This window comes from Volvox carteri (genome assembly GCF_000143455.1).
Source record: "Volvox carteri f. nagariensis unplaced genomic scaffold VOLCAscaffold_55, whole genome shotgun sequence".
Taxonomy (NCBI): Eukaryota; Viridiplantae; Chlorophyta; class Chlorophyceae; order Chlamydomonadales; family Volvocaceae; genus Volvox; species Volvox carteri.
The window spans coordinates 777524-791265 of record NW_003307598.1 but is presented as its reverse complement, the minus strand read 5'-3'; the positions used below and the strand labels follow the sequence as shown (position 1 = coordinate 791265).

The 13742-nt window shown below is 54.0% G+C and overlaps 4 protein-coding genes across 4 annotated transcripts in view; 2 read left to right on the top strand and 2 right to left on the bottom strand.

Moving 5' to 3' along the window:
• VOLCADRAFT_96832 (uncharacterized protein) overlaps positions 1-2327 on the top strand; it is a gene marked incomplete at both ends in the record, with an annotated part of 4424 nt that extends 2097 nt beyond the window's left edge. The window contains 4 exons of the mRNA XM_002955870.1: positions 267-498; positions 561-722; positions 852-1228; positions 1327-2327. Coding sequence (XP_002955916.1) covers positions 267-498; positions 561-722; positions 852-1228; positions 1327-2327 — 1772 coding nt within the window. The remainder of the gene's footprint in view (positions 1-266; positions 499-560; positions 723-851; positions 1229-1326) is intronic.
• A 1452-nt stretch (positions 2328-3779) lies between these two features.
• VOLCADRAFT_96831 (uncharacterized protein) lies at positions 3780-4370 on the bottom strand (the record flags this gene model as incomplete). Its single annotated transcript, XM_002955807.1, has 1 exon — positions 3780-4370. The coding sequence occupies one exon, from the start codon at positions 4368-4370 to the stop codon at positions 3780-3782; it is 591 nt and encodes a 196-aa protein (XP_002955853.1).
• Positions 4371-5824: 1454 nt separating this feature from the next.
• VOLCADRAFT_96830 (uncharacterized protein) lies at positions 5825-8679 on the top strand (the record flags this gene model as incomplete). Its single annotated transcript, XM_002955869.1, has 5 exons — positions 5825-5832; positions 6003-6141; positions 6261-6306; positions 6616-7896; positions 8579-8679. 5 exons carry the CDS (start codon positions 5825-5827, stop codon positions 8677-8679), a joined length of 1575 nt encoding a protein of 524 aa, XP_002955915.1.
• A 3419-nt stretch (positions 8680-12098) lies between these two features.
• Positions 12099-13095, bottom strand: VOLCADRAFT_106986 (uncharacterized protein; the record flags this gene model as incomplete). The annotated part of the gene is made up of 3 exons (XM_002955806.1): positions 12866-13095; positions 12391-12472; positions 12099-12347 (listed from the first exon to the last, which is right to left on the bottom strand). The coding sequence occupies exons 1-3, from the start codon at positions 12889-12891 to the stop codon at positions 12099-12101; spliced, it is 357 nt and encodes a 118-aa protein (XP_002955852.1). The 5' UTR covers positions 12892-13095.
• Positions 13096-13742: the final 647 nt, after the last annotated feature.

The following is a 13742-nucleotide window of genomic DNA, read 5'->3' as shown; positions in this document are numbered from 1 at the left end:
TGTGGCTAGTGCCGTACTGCATGCGTGTGGAGCGCTCTGGGGAGAATTGTACGGTGCACACCAACGGGGCTGGCGAGGACATCATCATGATGTGCAACGACTGCATTCATGCCTTGGAATGTAAGCACTAAACACTAACATGAGAATTTGCATGCAGTGCTTTCGTTGCGGATCATGTGTGCTGGGTGTTCATGCATGCATGCACACAACCGCACTGGTTATTCTGACTGGTCTGCCCTGCCTGTGGCTGCTGCCTCCGCATCCAGGCGGACGCATCCCTGAGGCTGCTCTCGCACGCTATGATGGTGGAGACGTGCCAGAAATCAATCAGGACGGGCAGCGTCTGGAGTGGCCTACCGTGCTGGAAGCCAACATACTGGGGCTGGGCCATGTGCAGCAGCAGATCTACAGGCTCAAGGTCAAGAACCGGCCGTCTGACTTGCAGCCCATCACCGTCACAATGCACGGGATAGCCGTGGCGAACCCATCACTCGATCAGTGGGTGGACGCCATCCCACGCTCTGCTGCATTGTTGCCGGAGAACATCACCGTCTGAACAGAGTGAAGAGCTGCCAGCAAGACATCGATGCAGTGGGTGCCATCCCGCGAGAGGCTGTCAAAGCGATGGTGGACATCCTGGCCTTGCCGAAGATGCACCCGGATCGTCGCCGCTTGCTTCAAGACACGTCACCTCTCGTGCACGCCCTCGTCACCTCTCTTCGGTGAACGGTCGCACGCATCGACATGACAGATGCCTATTACTGCAACATGCATGCCAATCTACGTGGTGTAGCCGCCGCAACCGGGCTGCCACTCCTCATGTTTAACGTCAACCCCGCCGACTTGCACAGTGCGGCTGCAGTCGTGGCCGCTGGGCAATTTTTGGAATTTGGCGAGGATGGTGCTCCGTTGCGGGAGGAGCGTGTCATGGACAAGTGGCGGCGGGTGCAAAACAACCCCTACACCAGCCAAGCACTCCTCAACGCGGTTAAGCTCGCCTTCATGGACATCCTTTTTGGTTTCAAACCTGGCGACAAGCGGCAGAGCAACCCCGACTGCTTCTGTGGCACCGTGTTCCACATCTGCATCAAGGTGGAGCAGAGTGGACGCCTCGCCCTGCACTTGCACGGCATGGTGCACCTGGCAGCGATACCGTGGACAAAATGCGGGCCCTGTTTGAGGGGCCCAACTGCCGCACTCTGGCGCTGGCACACGCCCTCTGCAGCATGTGGCTGCCTGAGCCGTACTACGACATTCAGGACAAAGAGTGACGAGTCTTCTGGCAGACACCCCTGGTCACGGCTGCACCCACCACACCAACGGCAGTTGCACCGACGCCCATGGAAACATCAACGGCAGCAACGAATTCTGGTGATGACAGCATGACAGATGCTACTGCAGAAGAGGATGACGGCCTGACTCAAGCAGAACCTGGCAGCACCTCGGGCACAGATGAAGACATTGGCAATGGTGACAATGGAGTCCAGCCAGCCCCCCCCGCAGCGTCCGCTGGCCGCCCCCCAGCCATCCACGCGCCTCAGCCAGATGGATCCATGCCGGCACCCGCGTATGACTTTGCCATTGTCGCCCGTGGCAAGCCGTGTGGGACCGGGGGTGAAGCCACTGATACCTTTACACCCAAAGTGTGCTTGGAACGCTGCACCCAGCACCTTGTGGCGGGTGTCGTGGGGTCCTGCACCCACAAACACACCGACACCTGCAAACGCTTCGGCTGTGCAGGCGTGGATGGAGACTGCGGCATGGCCTACCCACGCCACATCCGGTGTGAGTTCAAGTGGGTGGGCGACAGCGGCCTGTTCGTTCTGCCCCGATATGGCCCCAACATTGTGCCCCATTGCCCCGCTGTCACAATGGTGCTGGGCTGCAACAACGTCTTCACGCTGGCCTGCGAGCTCGACCGTCAGTACATCGCAACAGTGGAGGAACAGCTTGTACTGCCGGTCCCCATGTGTGACCCCGAGGTCCTGGAGGACATCCTTGTGCAAGCAGAGGTTGTGGCCCACCGAACCACGCACTATGCCACCAAGTATGTCGCCAAGGCCACGTCGCAGAGCCAAGTCACATGGCTGAACTGCACGATCATGATCAGCCGCCACTTCCTTGACACTGCAGCTGCTGGTGGTGGAGACCCCGCAGCCGCCCACGAGGACCGATGCAAGGGCATCGGAAACCTTATCTCCGCGGCAAACCGTACGACAGCCAGCCTGACCATCGGAATGGCCATGGCGTCCTTCAAGTTGGCAGGACACGATCGTGCCGAACGTTTCACGAAACGTTCGAGACCACGTATGAGAACACATTCCTGAGCACAGGCCTGTTCATGGCCATTGTGCTCCGGGATGACCATGACAACATCAACAGCTTGGAAGCAGCAGCTGATACCCTACTGGTTTTTCACAATGACAATCCGGAGCAGCCGGGTGCTGCTGTGACGGCTCTGACTCACTACCGTCAACGTGGCTCAGAACTGGATGGAATCGAGTGCAGCCCGTTCATTCACCCCACTCGCCGACACCACACCGGACGACATCACCTCCGCCTGCGAAGCCGTCAATGCGGCTTTCACGGCAGATCTGCATGTAAAGCTGCAGGGCACGGATCTGACCATTGCGAGCCTTGAGAACGTCTGCAAGATCGTTACCATGCGCTGAGACTGCGAACCTAGAAATGTTTGTGTTCTTTCACATCTGCGAATCAATTTGATGCTCAGGCTTCGAATTAAAGTTATCACATGCCTGCTGTTGTGTGATTGTGCAACTTCTTACATGGCAGCCTGCGGTGAGGAACTGCCTCTCTTGCTGTTATGGGTCGTTGCTGTTGGATGCCGGATGTGAACCTCGAGAATGCCTTCTGCTACGACACTGCTGGCTGTGGCTTGCTACTAAGCCACCCTCCGTCACAGATGTAATGTAACTGAGTCCACGCCACTGCTTCCCCACATTAATACCGTTCTCACCTATGCACCACACAGCACCTTACACACCACACACCCACAGCTGCCCTGGGAGTCGAAGCTACGGTCCCCTTCGCGGCGCAGCGCGGTCTCTACGGATGTTGGCTGACTGGATGAGGAGGGGTCTAGTTGGCAGGACCCAAACCGCCGTCGGTCGTACGGTGTAATCAACTTTCAATATATATAGTCCATGGCCTCCCGGCATTTACGGACCCTCCCGCACTCGTGCGGCACTTGTTACTTGTAACTTGTGGCAGGCGGCTGGCAGAGGTTAAGGCCTGACTTCTGCTCCCGGCCAACCCGGGTTCAAATCCGCTTGCCGACCTCTTGGGTGTTTGAGAGGTGGTGAAAATGGGAAGTGGCCCCCCATCTTGTGGACGGTGTAGGACGTGATAACAGGAACTAAGTTGAGGCGCCGTTGAATCGCTAGATTTGGTTGGATGCTGGTGGTGAGTTGCCAAGCTCAAAGAGTACACTCTGAAGTCGGATGGGGTGAATGGCTTAGGGTGCCCCTCTAGCAGGGGAGAGCAGGGAATTGCCTCGGGAAGGAGGCCACTGGTGAAGCTTAACCACCCTGTAACAACATCAACAACTTGTACTTCACTGGCCTACACTCAACCATGGGAAAAGAGGGTCTGTAAAGCAGCTTCACCTTGGGGCTACAAACGTGTAGCACCGAATCATTAGCCGAAGATATAATCTAACAGCCATACTGGTGTGACAAACTTAGGCATGACACCAAAAGGTGAGCCTTAGATATGATATGCTGCCTGTCCTTGCCTTCATGTTGCATCACCGTGCATAACTAACATGTCAATGTTAGGAATTTTATCTCAAAAAATTGGCTCAAGTCCCGAGGCTTGAAAGGCCTCCCCAGTTGTCTTGGTGTGCCAATGAAGAACTTGAGGTAAAGCTGTGGCTCATCGTTGTGGGGGAATGGCCCCTTGTGGAAGGTGTTACCGGACATGAGGAGCACTTGGCCAGCTTTTAGAAGTATCTGGTGCCGTGGAGGCGCTAGGCACATCATGGTGCTCAGAACCATTTCAGGCATTCCCTTGGCACGGTAGGTCATCCAGAACCTGACGGCTGCTCCACTTCCAGGCGCTAAAACGAACGCCAGGTCTGAAACGAGCGGCACAATAGCGACGATGTCAACCACTCCCGGGCTCAAGGGAAGCTCACATCTCCATTCTGCCATTCTACCAGAGCAGCTGGCCACGGGGTTGGGGTTATACCCACGGATGCTTGGGCTGTAAAACTCCTCAGGGAAGTTCACCTCGCTCAGGAAGTTCGTCAGTGCTGCCGTGCAAGACGTGTATACTTCAAGCAAAGCAGGTGGGGGGTATTCACCAAGGTAGACTTCATCCGTACCATGCGGACCAAGGCTATGGTCCATAAGGTGCCGCTTCGCAGCTGCAGGCACTTCGACTCGAGCGGCGGCGGCGGCGAGGGGTTTTGACGCCTATGCTGGATAGCCACCTCCAAACTTGTTGTCGCTGTGCAATGAATATCAGCGTCCATGGACTGGCTGCTGAGAGCGTTCACCGTTCAGTTTTGATTGGCAAAAGAGTGAAATGAGCGAGAGCAAGGCCGCTGGCAGGGCGCCTTGAAACGATACAGCCTCCGAAACTTGTCGTCACTTGTAGTGCGCGAAGCAATGCAATACACTGTGTGCGTTGGCAGGTCCACGAATACGGAGGCTCGACCGAGTACGAGGTCACTACTGTGACATACACACATTTGGCTAGATCAAAGAGATTATGGTAAAGTGCAACTGGATAAAAATGCATAGGTGGTAGCGAAATACGCAAGGGCTAGCTTCCGAGGCGAACATTACCTCTACAGGTATCGCAATGCGGCAATAGATTACTGAATAGGCGATGCTAAACAGTATTGAAAAACGCGATTGGCTGTGCACTGTGCTGTATGCGCTTTGTGACTTGGACGGGATGCCCGTCGGCCCTCTTAGCCCTCTTCGCGCATACGACGATGATTTTCCAACGGATAGCCGCGAGATGCAATTTACAGAACATAAAACGTATCCGAATCTGATGCTGAACCTTATAATCATGAATTGGGAATCAATCCTGATTCATCTATGATCACGAAGGACGCTACTTACGGAACTGACAAGTAGAAAATGCCCACGTCTACCTCTCCAAACGATTCATTTTATCCACGTACCTTGCAAGCAAAATGCTTGCCTTTGGCGGCCACTCCTTGCTTGGCCGAAAGGCGTACGGTGTTAATATGCCGGCGTACTCAAGACCAACAGATTGAAACTATCAATCACCATCAACATGCTGCATATATTATTACTATGTATCTGACAGCTGAGCATCATGCAGGCTTCGCTGTGAACATGACTACGAAAGTGCTTCCGTACCTGCTTGCGATGGGGACGAACGGCGTCTTGTTTAGGGCAATCACCATAGACTCAATCAGTTTAACGAGGCTATACGTTGGAGTCCTTCAGCGCTATGGGGTTCGACTTTTGAAAGTATGCATCCGCTTCAGTTCGATATGAAGAAATATGGACCAGTTTTGCTTCTATCTAGTATAACTGAATAAAAACAGACATTATCAAGTCTAGATGTTTCATCAACCTGCAGCCCTGACGGTACCTGGCCGTCCAGTCCTTTCTTCCAGGAGCGACAACTGCTTAATGGCGGACTGTGAACAGAGCGTGTTTTTTGTACACAGCCTGTTAAAGCATTTCCACACGTAGCTTGCAAGGAACGCACTTTCCAAGCCCTCATAGGTGCGCACAGCTGCCGCGGCATTTAACTTGATTAGGTCGTGATAGCCTGCTTACAAATTTACAGTAATAATAGGATTGCAAGGATAACTATGCAGCGGTCAGCCCTCCTTTCTGAGCCAGACCATGCGCGACCATGTTTCCTAGCGTTGGTATACCACGGGCGCTGCCAATTCTCCCATTTCTCCATATTTCCCGCTACCTCTGCTGTCCTCTCCCTACGGATTTTCCCTTTCATGTGCAACTGCCGGCAATTTCCTTACGCCCCAGCTCTCCCGTTGGAGTAATGGGCGTGGTCCCGGAGGGGCCAACACCTAGCATCGTGGCAAGGCCAGGGGAATCCGCTCGTCCACAGACACGTGCGGGCGGCTGCAGGAGCATCCCTTCAAAAAACGGCTTTTCTTGCTGGGTAAGGGTTGATTACCTGCCCCATGTTCCCCAGCGCGTTTCTTGGCATTTGGCCCCGCCTTGGCAATGCATGTCCCTGAAGTCCCCTGTTCAATCCTTACCATCCCACATTGTGCGCAGGCGCGCGTTCCAAGCTCACCCGCGAATGAAGCATGGATTGGCGCCGGTGCGGATTTGTTGGCTGCAGCAACCAAATCGCCAACTCGCATGACTGCGGCCGAAGTGGTGACCTCTCTGCGGCCCGCGATCAACGATTGCCTGTCCTCAATCGGTCTGCCGGGCGAAGAAACGGCTACTTTCGAACCTCTCATAATCGAACCGTACGATCCCCCCCTCCCGGCTTCAGTTACAACCGCAACTGATGCAACCGCATCTGCCACAATAACCGTTGCAGTGGAACCGCCATCCAGCCCCCTGACTCCTCCCACGGTCTCACCACAACCGTCAACGGCTCAACCGTCTCCGACTGCCGCAGCCGCAACAGGCGCCGCTTCCTGCTCCTCACACGTCACGCCCAGGCCTCCTCCTGGTTCGGCACTTCAGCGGTTTGGCTCTTGCCGGCGGTATCTGGTACGGCAGACATCCAATGCCAGCGGCAGCGGTGGTGGTGGTGGCGGTGGTGCTGCAGCTGTGCCCGTTTCGCCGGATAATTCGCCGCCAGCGACCATTGCCACAGAGTCACTTGTTGCTATATCACCGCTTACTCCACAGTCTGTCGTACTCGAGGTACCAGTAATGATGCTTGATACGGCAGAGGCCGCGCTCTTGTGTGGTGCTGGCGGTGGCGCTGCTGACGGAGGCCCCACAGCGCCATCATTCTTGGAGCCCCCAAAACCCCCAGTACGGCGCCTGCTGCCGCCGCTGCTGCGAGCCAGCCAGGCCCTCTCAATTGATGTGCCTTTGGTGGCTGCCGATGACGGCATCAGTGGCACTGTCGCCGGCAGCAGCCCGACCTTGCCCACCCGCCGTGGCGGTGGCGGTCTCTGCGGCGGGGGAGGTAGCGCCGTCAATCCCCGTGGTTGCATCGGCAACGGTGGGCAAGACTCCTGCGCCGAGCCACAAGAAGGTGCGATGAGCACATCAGCGATGGAGCTGCCGCTGCCGCCGCCATCACCGCCGCCGCTGCCGCTGACTGTCGATATGTACGAACTACCGTCGGCACGGGGCCGCCGGTCGCTGCCGCCGATGGATCCGCTTCGTACCTCGACACTGGCTGTTCCGCCGACGTTTGACAGTCATGAAGCTGAACAGGGTACGGCAGCAGCGGTGGATATGGCGGCGATGCCGTCGGAGTCATCGTACAATGCTGCCAGCCCGCCTGGGACGTTAGACGCGACCACAGCTGCGTCCATGTCTGTATTCGCAGTACGGTGCAGCATCCCACCTAGGGTCCCATGGGACTTGGATGGGCAAGCGTCACTGGAGCCCCACGGCGCGCTTGGGGTTTCGGCGACTGAGGCTGTTGGAAATCTGCATGGTGACGGTGGCGGTGATGACGTGGACGGAGTTACGGCGGCGGCGGCGGTGGTGACGCCACGTAACCTTCTGGTGCGACAGGCATCCAGTTTTCACTACACGTCTGGCGGCACCGGAAGCGCCGGGGGGGCCCTAGTCGCACCGGACATCCCCCGCTTGCGGTCCCGAAGTTCCGCGATGATGCCGGAAGTGCCGCTGATGGCGCTATTGATCGGGGGTGGCGGCAACTTGGCCGGCAGTGGCAGTGGCAGTGTGTCGGCATCCGCATCGAAGGAGCGAGGTAAGCGGGCACAGATACCGACAGGGGCAGCAATCAGCGGCATGCGTTGCCGTACTGCCGTGCGCTTGCATAGGTTGTATCATAGCCGCCGTGATGAAATTGGATTGGTAAACGCCGGCACATGCAGGTCGTCTGTATCGGGCAAACTCTGTGAGCTTAGCAACCCCTCGGTCAGCGGCCACGGCGGTATCGACGGTGGCAACAGGGGCGGCGGTGACGGTGATGGCCGCGGCGGCGGTGACGGCGACGGCAGCGCTGCCACCGATAATGGATAGAGGCGGAACCGATCGACGCCAGACATCGACATGACGACAATGTGCTGCACATCAAACAGAAGGTGACCTGGTATGGAGTACGACAGCTGTACAATACACGACAATATACCCAAGAGTGGCCACAGTGCAGTAAGAATGGTCCCCCAAAGGATGTGGGGAGCTAGCCACAAGATCCACGAGCAAGCGGGTGCATTGAGGCGTGGGTCTTTGGGTTTCTCCTCAGGTCGCATCATTCAGCTGTTATCTGAAACGGCTTAAGAATCGGTTGCCTGGTTCGATCGTTCCTGACGTCCCATACACCGAAGTATGCCTTTTGGAAGAGCCGTTGCGTTGCTGCCGTACTTTCTTCCTTCTGCACCCTTTCCACTTCGTACTCTGTATCATGCGTGAATGCGTGTACGGCATAGGACAACACACCGATTTGTCTCTAAGAGATGCGTATGTACGGACGAACAAACAGACGAACCGATCTGCATGGGGTTGCATTGCGAGGCTGTACATGGCATGAAGGCCTTGCCAAGGAGGTGGTCTTCCCCACTAGAAAAAAACATTTTCGTCAAAAGGGAAACTGCCAGCACACCGTGTATAGAATGCGGGTTAATTTTCAGCATCTGAACGTGCACATGCATAAGTGGTTCACACATACTTTAAATACACACATGCACATGCACATGTACTACCTCTTGGACGGTCGATCGATGGGGGTTTACGGAAGCAGGACGTAAGGACGCTGCATGCGCAGAAGACAACAGCACTGGGGCACCACCGTGGTGCAGAAAGCCACAGCGCTTTTGGCTTGCACACACGCCGGTTAGGCCCAATCGGGGAGATAAGGGAGGGCTACGGTCCTACCTAGGGCGCCTGAGAGCCTCGCATTATTGGCGGGCTGCTGGAGGATCTTCTGTCAGGCATTTGAAAATTTGAAAGCGCCCGCCCTTCCCCTGAGAGGTGTAAATCCTCTCCACTCACACGCACACAAACAGAAAAAAAGTGTTGAGGGATCTCGCTCGCTTTTGAGCGACCTGTGTATTTCCTTCCCCCGGGGTGCCTTTTCGAGCACATGCCCATCATGGCAGGGGCAGGGGTGTACGGCAGGCCGTACATCTTGACTACGGTGCAGCTTAGTTGAAGTGCGCCGTGCAACCGTATAGCTTTTACCGATACGAGGCCGGTGTTTGTTACCCAGCCGGCAGCACTGTCAGCTTGCTGGCCAGCGCCACAAAAGCACGCCTGCATGTGCTTGATTAGGCAAGCAGTGTATTTCTTGCTCGCTTCTGTATGCTAATCGTACAGCTATAACCGTGTGTTCCGGCTTGGACGGGGTACGGCTAAGAACTGCCACACATCTTGCTTTTATACGACAGCATACGAGACAGGACAATAGTCCTTTTTGTGATGTCTGTTTCTTGCAGTGTCGGGCGATTTGTCCTAAAACACACTTCGGCTTGGCTTCTTTGCTCCCAAGCATAGAAGTCTGGTAGCCCGCTGTAACAACAACAACAGTAGCCGTGATTTGGGTGGGCTTTTTAATTTGTCGAGAATACGTCGGTGTTGGCCCCCCGGGCGAACTTACCTTTTGCCAACTTAGTAGTACTGATGGGGCGAGGTTAATGCTTGCATAGCACGGGTTCTGCATTTTTGAGTGACAGTGACTGTGCGGTTGTGGCTTCGCTACAGAGCCTGCTGCGATGATGGGATGCGGATGGGTGGATGTTGTGGTAATAATCTCCCTGTTCGGCAAGCAGCCGACATTCCTGACTGTGTACGGCAAGCGGTGTGACAGCCTCGACTGGCATAATTGGTTTGCTAAATCTCTTTTTCTCCCCTTCGGCGTGACATCGTGGACACCTCATTCTCGTCCCTCCTGTTATCATGCATGAGACTCGGGGTCACGTTAAGTGTCGTTGTCCGCATGGAGTGTGTACGGAAAATCTGCGTACGGGAGAGGTTCTCATCAAGGAAGCTCATGACGATGGATTTGCAGCAGGGTTTTACCTCCTCCACAAAAATACTCTGCCGTTGTGGTAAAGCACATGTTTCCTGACCTTTTTCTGCGTTTCTCTATCATGCTGGCGCTTGCCATCTATCATGCTAGCTTTTGGCCAACCTGCGCAGAGCCAACCTGGCCAACAGCTGCGCTAATGCCCACCTAACCACCTCCTCAACCACCATGACCTTCCTCGGGCCGTATCCTCCACAGCGCATTACGCATTCGGGTTTGGACAAAGCCTCTTTTCACGGTATGCATTTACAAGGTCATCGCATGACATCGCCGGTTTTGTGGCCGCACATAACCAGCCTACGATAGCTCACACATATCGGTCATTGGATTTTTGTCACATGCATGCGTACCTACAAATGCACTTACGCGCAAACGTGCGCTGTCTGGATGCAGTATAATATTAGGTGTTGGTGGTGGCTCGCAAGCAAACAGCGGCACAGACTTGAGTTTACATGCCTAGATCTGGATGTACGTACCTGGATTTCAAATCTGGATCCCAAACGGAGTATGGATTCTCCATCGGGCCTAGAAGGTGTGTTTGTGGTGCGTTTGCGTTTGTGGCATGTACGGCAGGTTGCTTGATCAGGACCTGAGGACCGCGAATGAAATCCCTAAAGGGAATCTAATGGCCAGCATCCTGAAATGAGCTCAAGTCAGACTGCCGACTTGGCCTTTAACTGGCATCCGCTCCCCTGGCACTCGCCAGGTGACAAAGCTGCCGTGTTTTTTTTCTAGGTTTTGGCCCTGATGGCAGGGATAGAGTGCGCTTCCCAACTCTCGCCGTGATGGCTTTGTCGCACAGGTGTGTTGAAAATAGCCACCTGATAAAATCCAGATTATAGCCACCGGAATTTGTGTTGTCTGTTTGCTGTGTGCGTGTATGGGTGTGTATATGCAAGCGTGTGCGTGTTTCTCAAGGCTGTGTGGAAGGAGAGTGGTGGTAAGTTGAGAAGTGTTGCGACCCGTGAGATAGGACCTATCATGACATCAATCCCTGGGTTCTTTTCGGCTGCCTTCTCGGAATTGCCGGGGCTTACCTGGGCCCCCTCCCCGGTCCCCAGTTCTAATCCCCGTGCTGGCTTGCTGTCGCTCTGCACCTGTATACAATAATCACAACCGCTCACAGCAGGGCACATGGCATGTTTTCTATCAAGTACGGCATGTGTGCGCAGTTTTGTGCAGGTATGCGTACTTGAATAGTCACATTGCCTGTATTCATCTTTTTAATGGGTTCACTTTCGTTTTTTGTGCGAGTGTCATGCCCTTCATGTCTAGGTGCTACAACTGATGTGGAGTTTGTTTGACACGGTTGCTCTAAGGGGGAAAGAGTTTCACCAAGCGTGGGTGAATGTACGGGTTGTGCCACGCACGGCTCTGCAGGTCCCTCATAAATTTAATTTCCGTGAAAAGGTGGACGTCCGCTAACGTCACAACACAAAGCGAGTGTATGATATTCGCGTTGCGCTACTTTTCGTCCCAGTACGGGCTGTATACAGCAGTTGCGCTATTTCCGCAGTACTGTCGCCACCGGCGGTGGGTCTCTGTGTGTGTATATGTGTGTATGTATGTGTGTGCGTATTTTTCACACTAGGGAGGACCTTGTTCCTGGCTGGCTGGAATATCACCCTGGGCCTAAAGGAAGGGTGAAGGGAAAAGGACCCTGGGGTGACGTGATCCCGGGCGAAAGCGAATTTTGGTGTGAGCTTTAAGCTATAATTGAGATTGAAGAAAAATGTCGTATCTGTTGGTCACATAAATGTTACTGAAATATTGGAAGAATGGGCTGTGTCCACTTGGTACGTTGCTTACACAAATGAGCCGAATGCAGGATGCAAGTGTGTATGTACGTACATACGGACATTGTACGTATGTATGTATGTATGTGTGTATGTGTGTGTACCACACAACCATCATGGTGACCTGTGTCAGACCGGAGTGAAGGGCGAGGTTGAGGAGGTGCCATGGAGTGACTCTTCACGGTTGGCCCACACTGACATCATTATTAGTGCCACCATCACCATGATCACCACCATCACCACCACCATCACCACCACCATCACCACCACCATCACCACCACCACCACCATCACCACCACCATCACCACCACCATCACCACCACCATCACCACCACCATCACCACCACCACCATCGCTGCACGTTTTCTCTTCATGGTCTTTGGTTTGAATTGCGGGCTTCACGGCAGGCCCGGTCCGCACCTGCGTCGCGAAGAGTTGCATCTCGCGTCTTTGGTGTACTGCAGTGTACTGGGTCGAGTCCCACCTTATTGGTGAACATAGCCTGCAAAGGTACCCGTCCAAATCCGCGCGTGGCTAATAGCGTTGCGGTGCAGGTGTGAGCCAACATACGTGAGCTAGACACTGGAAGTGATGACACAGATTGATATGAGATATACATACCGATACTTGTTTTGATGCACGCGTGCTTGCACCCTAGGAATGGTGGCTGTTTATGTATGACAAGTCAGAGCTTGTCGTATCCCTGTCAAACACAGGCATCCAAATACCGTACATGCTGTACGGTGCCCAGATAAAGATTTATGTGTGTGTGTGTTTTACCACGTGCCCCTCGAAAACTTCTCTTTTGCACCTCGCTGTGAAGGTGCCATAGACTAAATGAGCAGCTGTTTGAAGCTGGACTTTGAATTACCCGACGTTTCATGCAGCTGCTCACTTATCCGAAAAGTTAACGACCTTCATAATGGAAAAAAACGCAGTAAGGAAGTTCTGGTGGTAGGCCTCATTTCGGACAGTTGATGGATACAGATGGATATATATAGATATTTCTTAGAGTGAATGTTTTGAGAATGCTATTTCAGGCTACGAACCTGATTAAAGCTTTGCCTCTTAGCTGTTGTCTGTTATATCACACGTGTAATTTCCTTGTGTAATTTCCTTGTGCCGTGTCCTCAGTCTCTTTCTGCTGACAACCTGCGCAGCCATACTGTTCCCTTTCTCCCCTCATCTGCTTCGGAGATGCAGACACAGCTGACCACCTGCCATCTCTGCAAGTGTATCAGCATCCGGAAACTGCATAATATGCATTGATAACATAACAAGGCGCCTGTTTTCTATCTCTGCTAAAAACGTGTGCGGCGTTCTGTGAGCTGCGCCAATTGCCGTACCCTAACATATGTGCGTGTACGACAAACAACGCAACACCTGTTCAGCAACTCAGCTATCAGCCCTGGCCCCTGTACAAAACCCTGGCGTGCAGCCTGACATGGCCACATACCAGCTGCAGCCCACTGCCCGACACTATCCCTGGCTGCTGCAGCTGCATGAAAAACAAGAGGCGCCCCGAGGCCACTGCCATGTTTAGCTGAGAATCCAAATGGAAGCATCCTTGCTTGCCATGGAGAGCCATGTGGCAGACTCATGTGTTTTCTACCCTGAAATGGTTACTCCTGCTTATATATTGGGGGTTGGGAGGGGTTTTATTCAGCTGCGTGTTTTACTAAGCGCCAGCAAATATCAAATTATGGGGGACAAGAGTGTTTTGCATTATTGCACCCCACGTTGTCTGATGGCATTCTGATTTCTATCTAGGT